The 21,102-nt window shown below is 42.3% G+C and overlaps 3 protein-coding genes and 2 non-coding genes across 6 annotated transcripts; 3 read left to right on the plus strand and 2 right to left on the minus strand.

Moving 5' to 3' along the window:
- Positions 1-145: 145 nt before the first annotated feature.
- On the minus strand, positions 146-218 carry trnav-aac. Its single transcript has one exon. It is a non-coding gene; the product is annotated as a tRNA-Val (tRNA).
- Positions 219-1,050: 832 nt separating this feature from the next.
- LOC118791277 (coiled-coil domain-containing protein 173-like) lies at positions 1,051-2,412 on the plus strand. The gene has a single exon (XM_036548581.1). The coding sequence runs from the start codon at positions 1,051-1,053 to the stop codon at positions 2,410-2,412; it is 1,362 nt and encodes a 453-aa protein (XP_036404474.1).
- Positions 2,413-3,360: 948 nt separating this feature from the next.
- On the plus strand, positions 3,361-3,433 carry trnav-aac. The gene has a single exon. It is a non-coding gene; the product is annotated as a tRNA-Val (tRNA).
- A 5,390-nt stretch (positions 3,434-8,823) lies between these two features.
- On the plus strand, positions 8,824-15,489 carry phykpl (5-phosphohydroxy-L-lysine phospho-lyase). The gene is made up of 13 exons (XM_036547960.1): positions 8,824-8,935; positions 9,166-9,284; positions 10,129-10,288; positions 10,446-10,520; positions 10,670-10,757; positions 10,976-11,092; positions 11,452-11,534; positions 12,538-12,763; positions 12,871-13,025; positions 14,094-14,183; positions 14,510-14,640; positions 14,742-14,780; positions 14,960-15,489. The coding sequence occupies exons 1-12, from the start codon at positions 8,877-8,879 to the stop codon at positions 14,777-14,779; spliced, it is 1,341 nt and encodes a 446-aa protein (XP_036403853.1). The 5' UTR covers positions 8,824-8,876; the 3' UTR covers position 14,780; positions 14,960-15,489.
- A 373-nt stretch (positions 15,490-15,862) lies between these two features.
- Positions 15,863-19,752, minus strand: LOC118790861 (heterogeneous nuclear ribonucleoprotein A/B-like). Of its 2 annotated transcripts, XM_036547961.1 has the most exons (9): positions 19,695-19,752; positions 18,951-19,199; positions 18,398-18,566; positions 18,141-18,299; positions 17,918-18,049; positions 17,542-17,635; positions 17,293-17,457; positions 17,125-17,210; positions 15,863-16,561 (listed from the first exon to the last, which is right to left on the minus strand). In XM_036547961.1, the coding sequence occupies exons 2-8, from the start codon at positions 19,175-19,177 to the stop codon at positions 17,140-17,142; spliced, it is 1,017 nt and encodes a 338-aa protein (XP_036403854.1). In that variant the 5' UTR covers positions 19,178-19,199; positions 19,695-19,752; the 3' UTR covers positions 15,863-16,561; positions 17,125-17,139. The 2 variants fall into 2 exon arrangements, with proteins under 2 accessions (XP_036403854.1, XP_036403855.1); XM_036547962.1 differs by lacking the exon at positions 17,125-17,210.
- Positions 19,753-21,102: the final 1,350 nt, after the last annotated feature.

Consider the following 21,102-nt stretch of genomic DNA (forward strand, 5'->3'; position numbering starts at 1 on the left):
ATTTTCCGTTTGTCCGAAGACCTTGATGTCTATCTAAAAGATGACCGTTCATCAACAGCCCATTTAAGCCCATGATCAAGACTTACAGTCAAATTTATAGATGACTATTCATAGGCGACATCAATGAAACAAAAGTGACACGACATGTTTCCGCCCGGTTTCGAACCGAGGACCTTTCGCGTGTTAGGCGAACGTGATAACCACTACACTACGGAAACACCTGTTCTAACAGCGCACTCAGTCCAACCATCGAAGTAACGGTAATTATTTATTTATATTTAGTGGGTCGTCTTACTGGTAACTTATTAATTACCGATAATTTGTTATTTCAATTATTGGGGGAAAATACTTAATACCTAATATAACATTACTCGTAGAGCCAATTTAACTGGCTACATAGCAAGCAAGTGAAACAGAAATACTAAATGTCAACCAGAGGATTAAGCCCGTAGTCCACCTTCGGAAATAAGGTGCTCGTGTTGCCACTCTCAGGAATTCGGTCTTTCGAATTCCATAACGTTCTTTAACAGAAACTGGGATATGATTGATTGGTAGCCTGCTGGCCAGCTGCCATATTTTTATGCTGGTTATAAATCAAGTGATGGGTAAAGGGTATCAAGAAGTGAAACGTTAACCAGTGCTTTGCACCCTTCCGCGTAATCGAGGACAACACTAAACGCAACAGACTGAAATAGGCTACTACGGACAGCACTATAGGAGAAAAAATGACTGTTGCTAATAAATGTTAAAAGAATTTAACCACCCACTGATTAATGTAGCTGTGAAACTAACTAAACAGAGTTAGACTAAACAGAGACGGCTGCAATACGTCAACGTCTCTAGTTCAGACTATTTTTGACAACGTCTGTACGCGTCACAAAGCCAAGGGACACTCCGTTCTGCCGCGTTGTTCTCGCTCACTGTTCACGCTGCCCGCAGCATCACAATAGATCCACCTTTTGATCTGATCTCCTATAAATCTTAAAATGATAACTGAAATGATCAGTTGACACTAAAACAGTTAGGTGATACTGAAACAATCAGGTGAAAATGGAAACGCCCTCAGTATCCGTTGAAGTCAAAGTGTCCGGCAAAGGCAAAGGCCTCCAGGGGAAAAGGCAGGAGGCCATAGCAAAAGGAATTCGCCATGAGTTCTATCAAAGTGACCGTGTTAAACAGTTCCATCGTGCTCTCTTGTTAACGGAAACTCTGAAGGAACGGGATGACCAGGTGGAAGTGGAACAGGAGATGGCACACGCTGCCAGTGAGGACTTAAAGAACATCATAGCTGAGATCCGGCGCATATGGCTGGAGGCTGTGGAGCAGGACCGGCAGAAACTCAGGAAACAGAAGATGGAGACGAAGACTGTTGGAGATTATGTGAGGCAGCAGATGAGGGAGCATGACCTCATGAGAGAGCAGAGGAGGCAGGAGAAACAGAAGGAGGTGGACGAGTGCCGGCGACTTCGGGAGAAGTATGAGGAGGAGAAGAGAGTGCTCCGTCAGAAACAGCAGGAGGAGCAGATGAACACCAGGAAGGCTCACTTTGAGCTTCTCTCAACAACGAGCACCATCAGAGCACTGGAAGCACAAAAACAAGAGATGGAGGAAGAGCGGCGAAGGTTCTTTGAGAATGAAAGGGACAAAATGGTGATGAAGAGGAAAGAGAGGAAGGCGGAGAGGAAAAGCGTGGTCCAGAGATACAAAGAAATTGTGGCGGGAAGGCTGGCTGCAGAATTGCAGGAGAAGATCAGCAAAGAGGAGGAGCACGACACCAGGGTCCTGGCCAACTCCATTGCCAAGCTGGAAGCTAAGCTGGCCTGGGAGCGAAGGGAGAAGAACGAAAAGAAGGCAGCCGTGCTGAAGACCATCGCCATGCACAGAGAATACAAGATTAAAGACCTAGAACAGAAAGCAAGGGAGGAGAAACAGAGTGCGGAGGATGCACTCCATGCCACAAAGGAGGAAGACAGAATCTTCTGGGAAGCGCAACAGATAAAGGCTCAACAAAGGATGGAAGAGCGCAAGATTATAGATCGCATCCTTCATTGTCAAACGGCGGAAAGGTGTGCTCAGGAAAACCTCCTGAAACAGGAGGAAATGGACTTTGACAATAAATATGAGGAGTTGATAGCTGAAGAAGAGGCACAGTTCCAAGAATATGCAGCAAGAGTTATCAGCATGGCCAAAAAGTGCAACAGGAACATATTCCCACTCCTCAGGAACACCAGAAAGGGCATGTGGTGTGGTGTGGGTCCTATTTCCGGAGGGACAAGGGCAAATTATTTGGTTCCTGGTGCCGATTATGACCAACTACCCGATTATGTCAGCAGCACCACACAAGACCTCAAGAGATTATATGGGACAGTGGACAACCAGCCAGGCACAAAGAAACTGGAGTTTATATGGTGAATATTTGAAGAGAAATAGACAAGTCTTCCTGTAATGCAGATAGAGATTTTTACTAGTTTAATTGTATTTTGTTCTGTGTTATATGAATTTAAATAAACATTTTGTTTTCATCTTGACACTTATTTACAAGCATGCAAAAGAATGCTAAGCGTAGAAAACCTGGAAATCTTTAATTATTACTTTTTAGAAACGCAGCTTTGAATGCAGGCGAGGAGCACAGGGTTTGTTCAACACAATGGATCCTGCTGTGAACTGTACTGGATATTCAGTGCTTTTTAATATCATATTTTCACATTTCGCGCATATACTACCTTCTCTTCCTTTGAAAAAAGTATGCAATCATTGATTTTCCTATTTTTGGGGGGACAATAAATTGCTCTTAAAACTATATCGGCAATCAGATGTAGATATGCTTATTAGCAGCTTAGCAGTAGTTGAACAGAAGGCGGAGGCTTCAACAAAGTTGACTTCTGTAGTTCTGTCTTTGGCTGCGATAATAAAGACTGGCTTTACATCACATTACATTACATTACATGCATTTAGCAGACGCTCTTATCCAGATCGGCTTCCATCACAATAGAACATAAGAGTATCCATTCAATTTAAACGAGCAACCGTGTCAGACCAGGCTCACAACAGTCCCAGACCAGTTTCTTACAGCTATGTTGATAACCCAGCAGTACCTACTGTAGCTTGCAGTTTGTAGAGGAAACATTTTTACCAACAAAAATGCAATCATGTGAGGTAGTTTGCGAGCTTCTAACTTAGCAATTGAGTCAGCTGTTAAGACGACATCGAAAGAAATTATGTGTTGTCTTTCCTTGTGATTTTAACAATACCAATTGTGCTGATTTACAATGTAACAGTTCATCAGTCTACTTTACTTTCACGTTGTTTCTTCAGTTATGACAAGAATGGTTATAATTGTAAGAAGCCCCTTTGTTGTATGTTTCCGTAGTGTAGTGGTTATCACGTTCGCCTAACACGCGAAAGGTCCTCGGTTCGAAACCGGGCGGAAACAGTGAATATGTTTTATGTCAGAGAACCAGGTGACGCTTAGCCTACAACCAGGTGGAAATCGTGCCAAGTCTTACCGCTGCGCAAGAGGTAGTATGGAACGCGAGGAGCGCAACCATCTAACGGTGCAAGAAATAAGTAAAACGTAAAACATGTGTCCTTCCGATACTTAAGCCTTACTGTATGTTTCTCTCAGAATTCACTCGGTTACTAAAACTTACATCAAATGTTCGATTGGAATTATCTCATGATGCGATTGGACCATTTCAACGATTCAACAGGAGGAATATTTCTATCTTATCGGAGCTCTTTGAGAGTGGACTACATATGATACACAAAAAAGAAAATTTAGATTTCCGTGCCAGTAGAAGGTACTTTAATCAAACACTTTAATCTTACTGTAAATCATACAATATATGCCTAGATTAACACGTTGAATAAGGTATATGAAACATAACAACAACAGTAATAATACTTTTACACAGCATGCCCAGTTTGCAGCCTAAGGTGCATACAGTGTAGAGATCATGCCTTTCTTTTCTAATAAATCGGTATTGCAAAAACAAAACAAACAAAAAAAAACTTCAAAATAACCAATAATCAAATTAATCTGTTTACCATGTTTTGTCTCGATTGATTATTTTTTATTTTTCTCCTGGCTATTCGAGCAATTATTTAGGCTACTTCGCGATAAAAAAAGCAGCACATCTTCTGACGTCTTCTGTCATTCTGGTATAGCTTTGCTGCTTTGCTCTTAGAAAATTGGGTTAATGATCAACACCGATTTGTACTAGTGTCTAAACTTCAGTATTAACAATTGTTTCCATTGATATCTTGGATACGCCAATGAGCTCGAGTTATGAACAAATACAACAACATTCCGAGGGAAGTAAAAACATACAATAATGAAGACAATAATTAGATTTGGCATTGTACCGTATTCATATAGCTAATAAACATATTAAATGAAATAATACTGAAGAAGAAAAATGTGCGCATAGAACATTGTTCTTCCTGTCAATACAATACCCTGAGGTCGGAACCACGGCAAATGAATCAGAGCGGTGTGTAAAGACATACAGCTACATTATATTTAAGGCGTAACAAAATTTGTTCACGTTAAAATGAACAGTATGAACAAACAGCTGTGACAGGGAAAAGACGCAGGAACCACTTGGTTAAACAGGAAATTATAAGTTTTACGTAAGTTTCATAAGTGAGATTGAGGTTGTTTGTGGTAAGTGTGGAAATGTGTGGTTAAATGAAAATAGTTAACTGTTTTGGTAGTTAGTTGGACCGTTAAAAAGACACAGTAAAAACAGTTCTTTTCAAATTATACGATTCTTTTTACATGGCTGTGGTCACAAGCTAGCGTCCTTTGGGACTGTCAAACCTAAACAGGCTACTCATTGGCTAAAATGGCTAACTATCGAGTTGACTTAAAAGAGGGGCACACCACATTTATTTCTTTAAATATTTTCTAAATAATTTTATATTATCACTACCAATTTAAATAGCTATTTTTGCCATTTGGTTGATTTGTAATACATCTTTCTTTTCATATTCTGGAGAATACAGCTTTGTGCTGCAGTACGGAGAATTCTGCACAGCGTCACAAAGACACAGTCGCCACGCTCCCCTGTTATCCGCAACTTCTTTTCGTTCTATATAGACGGCATCACAGTAGATGCAGCTAATGACCTTAGCTACCATACATTTCTGTTTGGGAAGTCAGACAACCGGTGAAACTGAAACACTTAGCTGAAGATGGAAATGGCTTCAGCGGCTGCTATACAACATGGTGGAGGAAGCGGCCTCGAGAGACGAAGGCAGGAGGCTGTGGAAAAAGCCTTGCGCCAAGAGTTCTACCAGAGTGACCGCGTGAGACTGTTTCATCGGGCCCTCCTGTTTACGGAGGCCCTGAAGGAACGGGATGACCAGCTGCAAACGAAGCAGAGCATGACCTGCACTGCCAATGAAGAGGCCAGGAACTTCATGGCTGTGGTCAGGCAAAAAGAGCTGGAGGCTGTGGAGGAGGAGCGGAAGAAAGCGACGCAGCGGCACCTGGAGGCAAAGGCTGTTGGAGAATACGTGAAGCAACAGATGAAGGAGCAGGAGGTCCGAAAGCAGAGGAAGGAGGAGAAAGAGGAAGAGGTCGAAGAATGCAAGCGCAATCGAGAGCAGTATGAGAAGGACGTGGCAATGCGCAAGCAAAAAGAGATCGAGAAGAAGAAGAACGCCATGAAAGCTCACCTGGAACATGTCTCAAATACAAAGGCTTTCATAGCGTTACAGGCACAAAAACAAGAGATGGAGGAAGAGAGACAGAGGCAGTTTGACATGGAAAGGGAAGCACAGAAGATGAAGAGGAAAGAGAAAGAGGCAGAGAGGCGAAGAGCGGTCCAGAGGTACAAAGATATGTTGGCAGGAAGACTGGCTGCAGAAATGCAGAAGAAGTCGAATAAAGAGGAACAGCTCTCCGCTAAGGTCATGGCCGACGCCATTACCAAGAGGGAAGCCAAGCTGGCCCAGGAGCGAAAGGAGAGGGTTGAGAAGAAGAAGACCATGCTGAGTGCCATTGCCATGCACAGAGAAAACAAGCGAAGAGAAATGGAGCAGAAGGAAAGAGAGGAAAGACAGAAGGCGCGTAATTTACTCAATGTGTTGAAAGAGCAGGATAGAATTTTCAGGGAAACGGAGAAGCTAATGGCACGAAAGAAGGAGGCGCGCAGAGTTATGGACGAGACCCTTCGCCGTCAAATGGCCGACAGACGTGCCCGGGAGCGTCGCCTGAAACAAGAACAATTGGACTTTGACAAAAAATATGCAGAGCTGATCGCTGAGGAAGAGCAGCAGTTCCAAAAATACACAGAGGGAGTAATCAGAGAAGCCAAAAAGTCCAAAAGGAACACACACCCACTGCTCAGAGCTGCAGAGCAGGGCATGTGGGGCGGGGTGGGTCCCATATCAGGGGGAATGAGATCAAGTTATTTGGTCCCAGGTGCCAGTTATAGTAAAATGCCCAATTACGTCAGCAGTACAGCCAAAGACATGGAACGATTATATGGGACTAAAAGCAACCATCCAGGTAGACTCTTCTTTATATGGTGAATATATGCTGAGGCTAAATGTTGTGCTCGTTGGTGTTTATTTGAAGAATTTTTATTAAAAGGTTGGAGGCTGTGCCTCACTTTAGGGGATAAATGTGGTTAAAATGCACAAATTTCAGTTTCAGAGGACATATACTATAGAAGAGTCCAAATATGTTTATTTTTTAATAAGTTCCTTGAATTATTTCATCATTGTTTCTTTCCAATGATTTTGGACCCCACAGGGTAAAAGCAGAGACTAAAATGTATGTAAATTGTGATACTGGATGTTCTAAAAGTCACGTCTCAAAAAGAGTGGGGTCAGTTTGAGTCTAAATGTATGTTATTGTGGACGGAGGGTTTACAAAGTCTTAAGAGTAAAGCTACCAAATGCCTATTTACATGGGTATTGAATGACTTCTCTTTTATGGAAAATGAAAGTGATTTTACCATCCTTTAATTGTGAAAATTGGGACTGTTTTCATTTCATGATCCCAACACACACACACACACACACACACGTGCAAGCACATGCGCGCACACACAAACACAGTAAAACGAACCTATGTCAAAGAGATCGATGTACAAGGTTCATGGACAGGTTTCGTGGAACTGTTGCCTTGACGGGTAGACTTCCTCTTCTTAGTACGGTATGGTTCCTTGTAGTAATGGATTGTACCTTCAGCTGTCCAGCTCAAAATGAACCAGCATTCAATAATGGTCTGTTTTCAAAGTTTCTTATTTTTTTTCCCATGAGTGAAAGTGACTGATATTGGGAGACTAATGAAATACACTTATCAGTAAGTCAGAAATCAGTCTTGATTAATTTTTATGGAAATTCAGTAATGGCAAACCAGTATGTTTGTGTAATACTAGTAAAATGGCCGAGCATTGTTGTGGTTTATCTTTTGGAAAATGCCTATAAAATCCACATGGCTCTCATGAAAGGCATGTAATTTAGCAAGCGAGTGGGAGTTATGCCGGCACCTATCCCTGCAGTCATATCCTCAGACTAAGTGGTGCTACAACAGTAAATTAAAATTCCAGTCTTCAAAAATTCAGTTTAAGAAAAAAAAGAAACACTTTTGACTCCATCGAACCTTGTCATGCATGTCAATTAACATTTACAGAGCAATGTAACTTGCAAAATTAGGGCTCATAGGAGCTCATATAAGGATTACTACTTATTTATACAGTGAGGTCACACAGAAGAGGTAAAGATGGAAATTATGAATGGGGCGCCTTGCACCGGCAGGTGCTAGAATATTTATGCAAACATGCATGTTATATGTCACATATACATTTACAGCTAGTCACTTGGCAGATGCTCATCCAGACCATCTTTCAAAACAATGGAGTACAACTTAATGTAAGGTCACATGAATGTGCAGACAGAAAATGACAGACCTCATTTAATCAAGCCATTTATGAACAAAATACTGAGACTAATAACGCATAACTACAGATTAAATATAAGCAACAAAATGTGAAAGACATAAAGTGGCATCTAACAATGCCCTTTGAGCTGAGCTTTTTCGTGAAAACAAACTGGCATGATTGTGGGTTGTTCTAATCTGAAAATAAATCAGATTCAGTCTTGATTCACATCATTTGAAACATTAATCCCCTACCTCAATGGAACAGACAGAGGAGCCAGTTGTGCAGTTACAATAATTGCTGCTACAGGGCCACGAGCCCATCTGTGAAATCCTATAGACCCAGCAGCAGCAACCTACACCTTTTTGGATGGGTCCCCCAATGTTCCAGTTCCTTGCCAGATGCTCCAGTCCAGGCATTCCAAGTATTAAATATTATAACACATAATACTTCCATTCCGTTTTAAACTCACAGTCTTTGGGTTAGAAAATATACTCGGACATACTCGGTTTTGGCTATCATTTACTGGTCTAGACCCTGGGGGTGTCCCACGCGGGCCAATATATTTTCCTCTTTTCTGGGTTCCCTGTACATGCCGTCGGACCTAGCAGTGTTTTTGACGGGCTGGTCTTCTCTGTTCCTCTCATGACGAAATGTGGCTATACTTTCCTGTGAAAACAGGAAACCATTTGGCCAAAATTTAAATTTCCCGGACGTGAAATGTCGATATTACTGTAGGCTACATACTCACGAAAAACCATGTTGCATTTCAAATGTATTCAATTCAAAGTATATATTTCACATATAAAAATAAATCAATAATGGCGTACGATCTAAACATTGTGAACTTTTATTTTGAAAATCGCGCTTCTAGAGTTCAGAGGAAGTAGATTTTGAAGATCTTGAACTCGTTCAACGGGAGATCGCAATTGCAGACCTTAGTTGACATTACAATATACAAAGAAAGCGACCTTATAGGCAATGGCTTTGGAAATGTTCGATAAAGAAACAACCCTTGCAATGCGGAGAAGACTGATTGGGTATGCCGCTATTTTGCTAATACATCTAAATTCTCTGTGAATTAAGGATACTGTTTAGAATTCTAACATACTAAAAACTGCAACGTTAGCGACTTCTTTCGAAAAGCCACTCTGCTACATTGCTGTTAGCTAGTTATCGTTAGCTGGCTAGCTCGTTTCCAGAACAGTGGAAATGATTCACGTTGATCTTACACAGGACGATGCCAAAATCATCTTTATTTTATTTACAGACAATCCTGTCGACTTTTCTTCTCGGGTGATCCAATTAAGATAGTGAGAGCTCGAGGACAGTATCTGTACGACGAGAATGGGACACGGTACCTTGACTGCATCAGCAATGTTCAGCACGGTAGGGACCCAGCAAATATAATATTAATATAATTAATATAAAGTTGCATAGCTGATAGCGTTAAAGTTTGATAGATAAGGCTATTTTTCCAAGGACAGCCGACAGAAATGGGTCTAGCATGAGTGGATCTGTCAAGGTGTTGAAATTCATCTGGGAACACTGTGGGAACATTGTCGTCATTTACATTTACATATATTTATTTAGTAGACGCTTTTATCCAAAGCGACTTACAAAAGTGCATACAGTAAGAACAGCGACAGTACGGGGACAGGATGTGTACAGTTCCACAATGAGACAGTTCTCAGCTGAGAGCAAGGTCTGTTTGAGGACGCAGTACTATCAGATTTGTACAATTACAGCCTATAGGGCAACTAATACGATACACTTTCGAACGGCAAACTTCAACAACTTCAAACGGCACAATGAGCGTCAGGGTAATCTGCCAGTCTTCCCATGAGACCATCTGGATCTTCTTACCCCTTGAAGTGGACCTTCATAAATTGATTGTCGCTCGCGAGTATTAAATCATTGAGAAATGGTCCAAGAATTCTGTATGTCCCAAAGGCAATACTATCGATGGCTATTGTTAAGACAGAGCGGTATGGGCATAACATGTAATGTGTCCTTACAGTAAATATATGAAATAGTGACATCATCATAATGTTCTTAAAGGAAGGACGATTGTAAACGTTAAAAAGGAGACATGGTAACAACTTAAGTTGGAGGAGTTTGTTGAAAGTACTTCCCACATTACTTTTTTCTTTTAATGTACATTAATCCAGATTACTCTGGTTTTGTTTATGTTGTGTTCACGACCCGAAGGTCCTCTTTATCTCTTGCATAGTGGGGCACTGTCATCCTGCCATTACCAAGGCTGCCACAGCTCAAATGGAACTCCTGAATGCCAACATGCGCTTTCTGCATGACAACATTGTGCGCTACGCTGACCGTCTCTCCGCCACACTCCCAGACAAGCTCTGTGTCTTCTATTTTGTCAACTCTGGGTAATCCTTGCCAGAAAATGGCGTTTGCATGCAAGCTTTATTTATTTTAAGTAAGTTCTTAACAAAAATGGCAGTAAATACTGGGTGGGGTGAAGTGATAGACAATGTTATTGAAAGTTGCTGTGCATCTCTGTTTAATCTGGCCGTTGTCCCACAGTTCAGAGGCCAATGATCTTGCTCTGCGATTGGCTCGTCAATACAGCCAACACGATGATGTCATAGTGCTGGACCAGTAAGTCCTTTCATTCTTGTAAAATGATAATAAAACATAAGCAGACCAGCTTTTGATTGTAATTGATAGAAAAGGCTTGCCTTGAACAGGCCTGAAAAACAACTGTCAACAGGACTAGTGATGTGTGATGTGTCTTTTTTCCTCCCAAGTGCATACCACGGACACCTGACTTCTCTGATCGACATCAGTCCATACAAGTTCCGGAAGCTGGGAGGGCAGAAAGAGTGGGTTCATGTGGTGTGTAGCATTCACATTTTGAGTTCTGTAATTGTTTGGATGATTATTTATTTCTTATTTGATGGCCAGGGCATTGCACAGGGATTTCAGTTGATGTAATCTGAATGTACAATACAAATAACATAAACGTGCCTTTGGAAACTGTCACTGTGGAGGTGGTGGTGGGTGGGACATTATCACTGTCCTCCTAATTAATCAACATTGCTATCCTCTAACAGGCACCCCTGCCAGACACTTACAGGGGGCAGTACCGCGAGGATCATCCCAACCCAGCGCAAGCCTACGCTGACACTGTGAGGGATTTGATAGAGGAGGTCCACAAAAAAGGCCGCAAGGTACATGCGTTCTACCAGAACTGCTATGGTAAACCATGTGATCACACACATTCTTGCATCTGGTGTTAATGTCAAGCTCTATCGCTTTCACGTTCCCTTATTATTCGATAATGTCCAGGACGACTTGCATCCGATACATTTCACACGCATTCCATTCATGCTGTTCATGCCCCAACAACGTACTGAACCTTCAGCCCCCCCACCAAAAAAACATTGTTTAACAAAATTAATTTGCTTGCAGTGACCTTTCGTAGTGATGTTCTCCGCATGCATAAAACTGAACATTTGAATCTCGGCTGAACAACCGGATTTTGTAGAAATGACCTGATTTTAAAAGTTCGGGCTGTTGTCTTGTGCAGATTTCTGCATTTTTTGCAGAGTCCTTGCCCAGTGTTGGAGGCCAGATCATCTTGCCTAGTGGTTACTTCCAGAAGGTAGCGGAGTACGTATTGCTTGCACGTAAAACAACACCATGCATGTACGAATATTGGGGTAATACAAAATCCAGTCATTTTTAATTACTGCATTACACAGTGGACCAGCACAGAATGAACACACCTCTGAAGGAACCAAGGTAGTAAGAAGCTTGAACATGTGGAAATTTACAACCTCGATAAAGTTTTGGTGATCAAGGCATCCCTGTCTAAACTTTCAGTTAGCTGTCTGTCTAGCCTTTTATTGCACTTGTAATGATAAACACCTTGTGACTTGCTGATGACTCTTTCAATCATTAACTCAGGTTAATCTTCACACCATCGTCGTCAAGGGCTCACATTCACTTACCTGCACCGATGTGCTGTATTTATAGCAGAAACATGGCAGGAAATTGAAGTACAGGTGAAAATGACTGAGTCAGTGATAGTACAAAATGGTGCTAGCTGGTGCACTGCACATTAAAAAGAGGAAAAAAATTAACATACACCACACAATACAGGAATCAGAGCACAGCCTAAACCAAACCAACTGCTCTCCACCCACACACCAGTATTTAATATATCTGTTAATTGCACAGGTATGGCTCATTAACTAATGGCTGGTCTAAACAGACAATTATCGCAAACAATTATCTTATTTGGAATGAGATTGATGAAATGAGATCTGTTACTAGGAGGGTTGAATTGTTAAGACGGGATCTTCTATAAACACATTTTACATACATGTAGAACTGTATAAAATGCAAAAAAAACACGAACATTCGTGTATTTTTTATTTGTCATAATAACTTACCTCTGCATGTTCATCTCCTGCAGTATTTGTATAATTTCATAATTTGTTATAGCGGGATGAACACCAAAGGACTTGTGCAAAAGATCAGAAGGACCTCCACTTCTACATCTTATTGAAGTGTGGCGTAGTGGTAAAGAGCAGACTTTGGAGCCCAAAGGTTGCAGGTTCAACTCCCGGATGATTGCATGTGACAGTGTGGGGTCTGTGTGTCTCCACAGGTACGTGCGTGCCGCCGGTGGGGTGTTTGTGGCAGATGAGGTGCAGGTGGGGTTTGGCCGCATGGGGAGCCATTTCTGGGGGTTCCAGCTTCAGGGTGACGACTTCTGCCCCGACATTGTTACCATGGGCAAACCCATGGGCAACGGTCACCCACTGGCATGCGTGGCCACCACCCAGGAGATTGCCGGAGCCTTCACGGCCAACGGCGTGGAGTACTTCAACACGGTGAGGCTCCTTTTGCGCTCCGCTTCCGGCCCCTGCGCTGTCTGGGGTCTGCTGGATGTTGGTGTCGGTGCGGGCCGTGTGTCGAAGGTTCGTGTGTCTGTCTGTAGTTTGGTGGGAACCCCGTGTCTTGTGCAATCGGACTGGCGGTGCTGGATGTGATGGAGGAGGAGAAGCTACGGGAGCATGCCACAAGGGTGGGGGGGCACCTCATGGAACTGCTGGGCCGGCTACAGACCAAACACACCATCATTGGAGACGTGCGGTATGGGCCTCCACTAAAACAGGAGAGATCACTGCTGCTTTATTCACAGCACCTGGACACCCAAACATGATGGCCCTATGCCTTTTTTACTATAAAGGGGTACCATCCTTTAACCTCAGTCATGGTTAGTTAAAGTGCTCCAATTTCCAGGGCAGAATACACAGGCACAATCCACCTGCCAGATCAAGAGAGAAGATCATTTTGAGATATACAAGTGTGGCGGACACTGCCTTTTTTATACTGATCGTACTCAAAGTGTATAGACATTGGATTGATATCAGAAACACAAAGTGACAGATTATCCCTGCAGGCTGAGACAATGTTTGGACTTGAGATGACTAATGACAATAAACCAAAAGCTTCAGAATGATCCTGTTTTATACTAAAATGTTACCGAGTGTAACGCCACCACCAGTCACCTGTGACAGATGCTCCTCAATGAGCTACATTTTTTTGTATTGGCATTGATCCAATGCAAATATTATAATGAAGCACATCCATAAACCCATAAGCCTGATAGTTTTTTCTTTACACCCGCTGAGTCCAGCTTGTCACAATTAGGACTAAAAACTGCTGAGTAAACTTTTGCATATGCATATATATTCCAGTGAGTGAAGCGAGTATGCTCCATGTCACCAGTGTTATGAATGTTTGGCGAAGTTGGTTTGTCGTGTTGCACCAAACTTCAGTTTGCCTGTTGTTAGCAATGACAACCATCAAGCAGCATAAAGGCATGTACATAGCAACACACTTTTGAGCCAAGCTCATGAATATTGTGGCGAGGCCTGAATTCAGTGAGCCAAGTAATTGTTTCTTGACAACTTAATTGACAAGGGTCATCATCAACAGAATACACAGCAGAAAGAAACACCATCAAAAATGGTCACACTCAATCCAGATAAGCTAGAAAACAACCAGATTGCTTGGGTAAACAGTGTCTTTGCTTGCAACAGCTTTACACACTGCACAAACACGACCAGGTTGCACCAAACTGCAATGTGTTCGGAGCTAAAGATGCTGATGTTGCCGTGTCGTCCTGCGAATGAGATCTGGCCTGTGTTTGCGCAGAGGGGTGGGGCTGTTTGTGGGCATGGAACTGGTGAGGGACAGACAGGACCGGACCCCCGCCACAGAAGAGGCTGCGCAGCTGGTGTGGAGGTGAGGGCAAACATTCTCATCTGTGTCAACAAGCTTCTTTTTTTCCCCTCCTACTCACCAAGTCAGGAGGTGAACACCAATTGAATTTACAACTATAAAGCCAGATTTCATCACCCCGGCTTGGAGGTTGGTCAAAATTTTAAACAAGCTTTCATTGTGATGGAAGCTGTATTCTCCCATACGTAAAAGAACATGATGCTCCTATATGGGACAGGACTAAAGGGAGTTATAAATTGAACCCCACTGGTCAGGAGGAAAGATGCTTACAATGATATTCAGGTCTTGATCAAAATACATGTCCAATAAGGCCCCCTCCTCCATGGCAGGTTGAAGAATGAGATGATCTGTGTGAGTACAGACGGGCCAGGGGAGAATGTTATCAAGTTTAAACCCCCCATGTGCTTCAGCACCGAAGATGCAGAGCTGGTGGCAGAAAAGATAGACCGCATTCTCACCGGTAAGCAGGACGTCCCCACATTCTGAATGGAGTACATTTCACCGCACATTCATGGTGCACATACTTGCATACTAGAGCTGACAATTTGTTTTTGTGTACAGATATGGAGAACATGGACAGACAAAAGACAGAGACATGAGGTTCGTAATAACCTGCAGATTGCAATTTAATTGCATCAGACATGTTACAAAATACTTGCATTCAAAGAGGTAGTAACTGACTGCATACCTACTCTTCCTGCAGATGGTGCCAAACATTAAAGTGCAGAAGCATACAGAGATGTGGGTAAACTAACTTAACACTGCATTCTTTTTTCCAGACACTTCCTTTTCAAGGCAACTTTGAACTTCCCCAAGAGGAAATCAAATGAAATGGACACACGGAATTCTCATCAGATCCAGTTTTGACCACTGTGATTTTTTTTGAAGGGGGCTCTTGCAATGGGCTGACATGATCAGATCAATAGTGGACATCTACAAGCAAATAGGTTTAAAAGCAAAGGTTTTGCTTCAGCAACTCTGCACCAGCTGAAGAGGTTGTTTGCATGCAATTGCCTTCATAAACAACTGTCAAAACTTGGTGAATGGATTTCTTACCTGGCAGAACCAAGAAAGCCTGCACAAGGAGGTACCCTTGTAAAATCGATCGAATCATTGTTTGCAAGCTACAGGTGGCCAGTCGCAGCCACACTGCAGCTTCCTACGCTGCACTTTCACCCAAGATCCTCTACAAGCAAATTCAGTGCACAAACTTCATAGCTTCACTAGTTAATACCTGGGTCTCACGGATAGTGACTTTGCCCCATAAACATTCAAAATGTGGACAGAGGGGCCAAAGTTTGACTACAGCACTAGAGAAGTGCATTTTCTGCACTATCCACCACCATAGGCAACATTCACATTCATTGTTCACAGCTTGTCATGTTCATCCCATATGCACATGCAACTAGATTAGGTCTGAAAGTGGGTTGAGTGAAGGCAAGCTAAAAATTTTGCACATTTGGTACATTCTCACACGCATGAGCACAAACTCCTGAATCCCCATTCCTGCAATGCTTTCAAAGGAACGCCAAGTCAGGGTTCCATAGGAGTAATAACTTTAGCTGTTATCGCCATAGTATCCACAGGGAAAAGCAAGCATTAACGTTATGAAAAGGCAGAATTAGTAACATTAACCACAAAGCATTACAAGTATTGATAAATAAAAGGATCCACACATATAATATAAACCAAAAGTTTATTTCTAACAATTTGCCCAAGACACTAGAGGAATGAGTTTCCAGTGAGAGAGGGAGTGCCCTCTTACATTTACAGGCTTAAGCTTAATGTTATACTTTAACACTATCAAAGCCACTTTCAACCGCAGACAAAAAAAAAAAGTTTGTAAAACTCCTTAAAAGCCAAAAAAAAAAAAAAAAAATGCTGGTTGCCCTCTACTAGCCAACTGCTGACATTCACTAGACAAGCTTACAATGAAATCTTTGATTAGTTTAATCCCTTTTTATCTTATACCCCCTCCCACAGCTCTGTAGCCATGCAACTTGCAGACACTCGGCACAAGGAGAAACTAAAAATCTAGAAACACCGAAAAAATTACTCAAAATTGTTTATTTCCAGAGCGCTGGCGGCTCTGATCTCGTTTGTGGTAAATCCAGTAGACATGTAAAATACAACCATACAATACATTAGATTCAAAAAAGGTACCAAAAAGTACAGTAAAAATAACACTTCCATCTCTGGAAATGTATATGGACACAAAACAATATAAAATAAAAGTGGAAAAGTGACATTTGCTTCCCCAATTCCTCACTTGTTCTGTACAAATGGAGCACGAGTCTGTAATTCTGCCAACTCCAAAGGAAAGTCAGACCCCACGTTTGCTGTTGCCGGACCTCGGGCTCTTGCTCTTAATTACTTTAGTCCTTGAAAGAGGAAGAGACATAACATGTTGCATACTGCGTGTGTGTAAAGCTGCTGGCATCAAAGAGCAAAAACAGAAACAGCAGGTTTAAGAAGCGTGTGTAAAGACGAGAAGGATCTCTGATAAGGTTAATTCTGCTTGTTAGTCATGAGCCCCTCAAGAGAGAAACTGAGGAAAATCAGGACACAGAGCATCTAAATTTCATACAAGCATTTATTTCACCAGTTGCCCAAAACCCCAATGCCTTAACATGGTCCACCACCTTCAACCCTTATTGATCAAGTAGTGTTTGTAGAGATGCATCTTTTTAACATGTCCTGAGACCAAAACCGCATCAAGATTTTGACTTGTGACAACTGTCCCACCCTTCCCATTCATAAAAACTGAACTGACGGACATAGCCAGAATCCACTTTAAAGATTCCAGTATGCAAATATTGCCCTACCCCCAAATGGAACACAATCCAGATTGGAAGATCAGACATAAGTAATTTGGCACTTAGAAATAAATGGCACAAATGGCTGTACTACATCATACCACCATACATGATGCCAGAATGCATACCTGCACTACATGTGATCAGTATGGCTTGTAGCTACTCTGGTGGCCTCCACGTCTTGGAGTTTTCCCATAGCTTGTATTGCCCTGGTCTGCAGGATGAAAAAGAAAGGCCTCAGTGCTTCTGTGCAAAGACAAACAACTGGCAAACAGCTTAGAGTGGACCATACTTACTGTAGTCGTAGCCTCCACCATAGCCATAGTACCCCGCAGAGTAGTCATAGTTGCCGTAACCTCCATATCCACCGTAGCCCTGCTGACCACCATAGCCATAGCCCTGGTTGCCGTAGCCCTGATTCCAGTAGTTGTTGTAGCCTTGGTTCCAGTTCTGGTTCTGGCCTGGAATCGGTAAAGCATTTTGTTGTTAATGAATCCACAGAAAGGGTGAGCACAACCTGAATGCATGCACCACTGGATACTCACCACCACGACCCCTGCCTCTTCCATATCCACCCCCACGGCCACCAAACTGCTGCTGCTGATACACTTCCTTGGGCTGGGCGATTTTTATCTCGCACTTTGAGAAAACACAAAAAAGCAATTAGTCAGGTTATGCCATGTTCCAATCAATGCCAGTCACACAATGCACTGATAACGGGGACAATGCTGCAGAAACACTACTCCAGAAACAGTATTAGCATAATCTAATCAAAAGACTTAAAGTAAACCAAGTAGTCAACAGGACACACCCACCCTTGCAGCAACTCCACACAACACTAAGCACCCACTATACATCCTAGGTATAGACTGTGCAACTATAACAAATGGATGTACAGCCATGGCCATATTTTCTGTTTACCTTGCTTCCGCTAACGTTATGGTATTTCTTTTCAAGGACTTTTTTGACAGGTGACTCTTCCTTGAATGTGATGAAGACGAATCCCCGCCTTTTGTTTGTCTTTGGGTCCATCGGAAGCTCAATGGATTCAATCTGCAAATCAGAATGGAATATTATGCGTATGCCAAAACAAGCATGAAGGTAACAAAACAAAAGCAAAGTACAAATCACGCCAGTCACCCACCTCTCCAAATGTTCCAAAATATTCCCGAATCTTCTCCTCCGTTGTCTCTGGATTCAGACCACCAACAAAGATTTTCTTTACTGGCTCCTTCTTCATAGCCATAGCCTTCTTTGGGTCAATCTGCCGTCCATCTAACCTGTGTTCCTTCTGCTCAAGCACCTAGTTGAGGGGAAAAAATTCAGTCAAGCACCTAGTAAAATTAACCACCATTGACAAATATCAAATCCATACTGTAAGCAAATCAACACAAAACTCACTTTGTCCACACTGGATGATTCCTTAAATAGAATAAACCCAAAGCCTCTCGATCGTCCTGTGTTGGGGTCCATCTTTATGGTGCAGTCTGTAACTTCACCAAATTTCGAGAAGTAATCTTTGAGATCTTTCTTGCTGGTGTCCCAGCTCAGTCCACCAACAAACATTTTCCTAGAGAAACAAAAATAAGGGGATGTAAAGGGGTACTTTAATACACCCGCTTTGAGCGCACAATACTCAGAAGTCCACACGACCGCAAACCACGCGCGCGTCGCTAGTGCGCTGCACAGCACTACCGCTTTGTAAAAAAAAATAAATAAATATATTACGCAATCGAACACCGTGAACATCCAGATAAATTACAACCAGCGTTAATGTGGCTGGTCATGGCACACGCTAACATCCCACCGATGTGCCCATCCCCCATCTCACGGCACATGGCGCCAACAAAGGCAGCAAGAACAAAGGAGATTTCCCGGGCGCCAACCTTTAGGCACCGTTCAGCAGCCTTGCACAATTGCACACTTAAAATTATTTTGCACTGGAAACACATACCCCGCATCCTCCTCGCCCTTGCTTGCGTTGATTTGTCCGCCTTCTGATGCGCCGTTTTGCGAATCCCCCTCTGTCGTGGCTTCCTCCCCTTCGGCTTCAGTTTCTCCCTCAGCTTCAGCCTCGGCGACCGCTTCCGTCTGTTCCGTAGGCTCGGCTCCGTTCAAGTCCTCCTCGCCTTCGTGGCCATTTTCTGAGGTTTCCATGAACTGCTGCTCGGTGTCAGACATGATGGTACACTGAACCCTTTATCTGGAACAAACGAAAATATCGTTACATTTAGAAATGGACGTTAGAAGCCACATATTTTAGCGCGCTAGTAAGCTAGCTAGCCATATCATGCACTTAGTTAGCCCGAGAGCTACCTCCATTTTGCCTTAAGATAAAAACCTAAATTATGGTTAAGTTATCCCTCTACATGATGACTATGGTGCTAAAATATTGCTTCGGTATATAACATCTGGCTGTAAGGATATCTGAAACCACATAAAATGTATCAAATCGTGTTGCTAAACAATGTAGCCAGCTAACGAACTCGCTTACGTAATGGCCAATTTAGCTAGCTACTAAACCGAAAGGCCGCGTTCGCCATAACTACAATCTACTTCTCGAGTGGCTGAATACGAGCGCCGTGAAGAACGTCTTCTGATTTTATAAATTAATTTCTCCGCTTAACTTCCAGTTTGGAGTATATTACGTCTAGCGAAATCATGTTTAATGCTAAAATAAACGCCCAAAGGTGCTTACTGCTGGAACAATCGGAGACTGCTCTTCAAGATGGATTCTCCCGTACAATGCCAACTCGTGGCAACATTTATACCACCGGATAAGAAGCCCCCTTTCAATAAAGACAGCCATGATTTGGCCTTATGAGTTGCCAATCACAATGACCACCCCTTTCTATTCGTTCTCTTTCCTAGAACCCGCCTACCGAGCGCTTCCGTTTAGTGTGTTTTTATTTAAAGTCGCTAGGCCCGCTTTAAAGTACAGGGAAATCGCGCGTGTAAGTCATTTTAAAGATCTGAAACGAACTACATTCACGTTTGTACTGTAACAGTTAATATTAACGCCTGACTTGCTCTCCAGCAGCCACATGCTACTATTGAATATCTTCATCAAGTGGTTATTTTACATAAAACTCAGATGAAAATGGCTACCGTTACCGCAATACGAATTGATATCTGAATACTACGCACCCATTTCCTGTGTTAGCCTATGAAATTAATGTTTGACTGAAAATGTTGAATTCTGAAAATTAAAGAATCTGCAGTTGCATCTGGAATCTTTAACTGCGTCAGACTCTCCTGTCTTGTTCTGTTGCGCTAGTCGGGAGAGTAACTAGCAGAAAATTGCAACAGTTAGCAACCGAAGTTTGCTCTCTCCACTTTGGCAATTAAATGCTGCTCTCAGGTATTTATATTTTGATCAAGAAAGAAAGCAACTTTGTGGACATGCGCACTAACCCGTGGCATAAATCGTTTTTTCCAGATATTGCCAGAAGATGGAATGGTTCCTCCCACATCTAAACTGTGTTACGCTGATCAAGCTACATTTCCACAAGTTTCATACGAAACCTAAACAGTTGTTAGACCACCGCCACAGTTGTTATTGTTTGGCATTTGATAAAGTGTCGTTATTTCATAATTACGCCAAAACCGATTACGAAGAACATAGTGTGTACATATATATGCACCCCCATGGCAAACATGAATCATGAATCTGCATCGTTTGTGACCATTAGTACTTCCGTAACTTTCTGAAAGATCAAAAAAGAAGACAGAAGTAGCATGGCCAAAATGCCATTCATTCAAACATGACTGTCCTTATAAACAACCCAAGATAGCAGACAGAGGGCAAGGACTCTGAACTACAGGCCCTTTTATAGATGATGACTTGTCGATGGATGGAGCTTTGGAATACAATGTGAAATTTGTTCTTTTTAAATGTCGAATGACCCCATAATCTCTGCTTACCATGACTAAACACATTATACTGTATATATTATATAGTGTATTGTTTTATTAATTGTCCTACATTCTGTACATGCAACACAAAATATTTCTGCCTCAGGACAGTTACAGTACTGAATTTTATTCTCGACATGAAAAGTTCCATCGCCTACTTAAGTGCCCCTCTTGGTTTATGTCTGTCCCTC

The sequence above is a fragment of the Megalops cyprinoides genome, chromosome 16 (genome assembly GCF_013368585.1).
Source record: "Megalops cyprinoides isolate fMegCyp1 chromosome 16, fMegCyp1.pri, whole genome shotgun sequence".
NCBI classification, from domain to species: Eukaryota; Metazoa; Chordata; class Actinopteri; order Elopiformes; family Megalopidae; genus Megalops; species Megalops cyprinoides.

Coding starts and splice junctions, on each gene's coding strand:
- LOC118791277 (XM_036548581.1), top strand. CDS start 1,051: ATGGAAACGCCCTCAGTATCCGTTGAAGTCAAAGTGTCCGGCAAAGGC.
- phykpl (XM_036547960.1), top strand. CDS start 8,877: ATGGCTTTGGAAATGTTCGATAAAGAAACAACCCTTGCAATGCGGAGA. Junction 11,535..12,537: donor TACTTCCAGAAGGTAGCGGA/GTACGTATTGCT, acceptor GTGTCTCCACAG/GTACGTGCGTGCCGCCGGTG. Junction 14,184..14,509: donor GCTGCGCAGCTGGTGTGGAG/GTGAGGGCAAAC, acceptor CCTCCATGGCAG/GTTGAAGAATGAGATGATCT.
- LOC118790861 (XM_036547961.1), bottom strand. CDS start 19,177: ATGTCTGACACCGAGCAGCAGTTCATGGAAACCTCAGAAAATGGCCAC. Junction 18,567..18,950: donor AAGGGCGAGGAGGATGCGGG/GTATGTGTTTCC, acceptor TTGTTTCTCTAG/GAAAATGTTTGTTGGTGGAC. Junction 18,300..18,397: donor AATCATCCAGTGTGGACAAA/GTGAGTTTTGTG, acceptor CCCCTCAACTAG/GTGCTTGAGCAGAAGGAACA.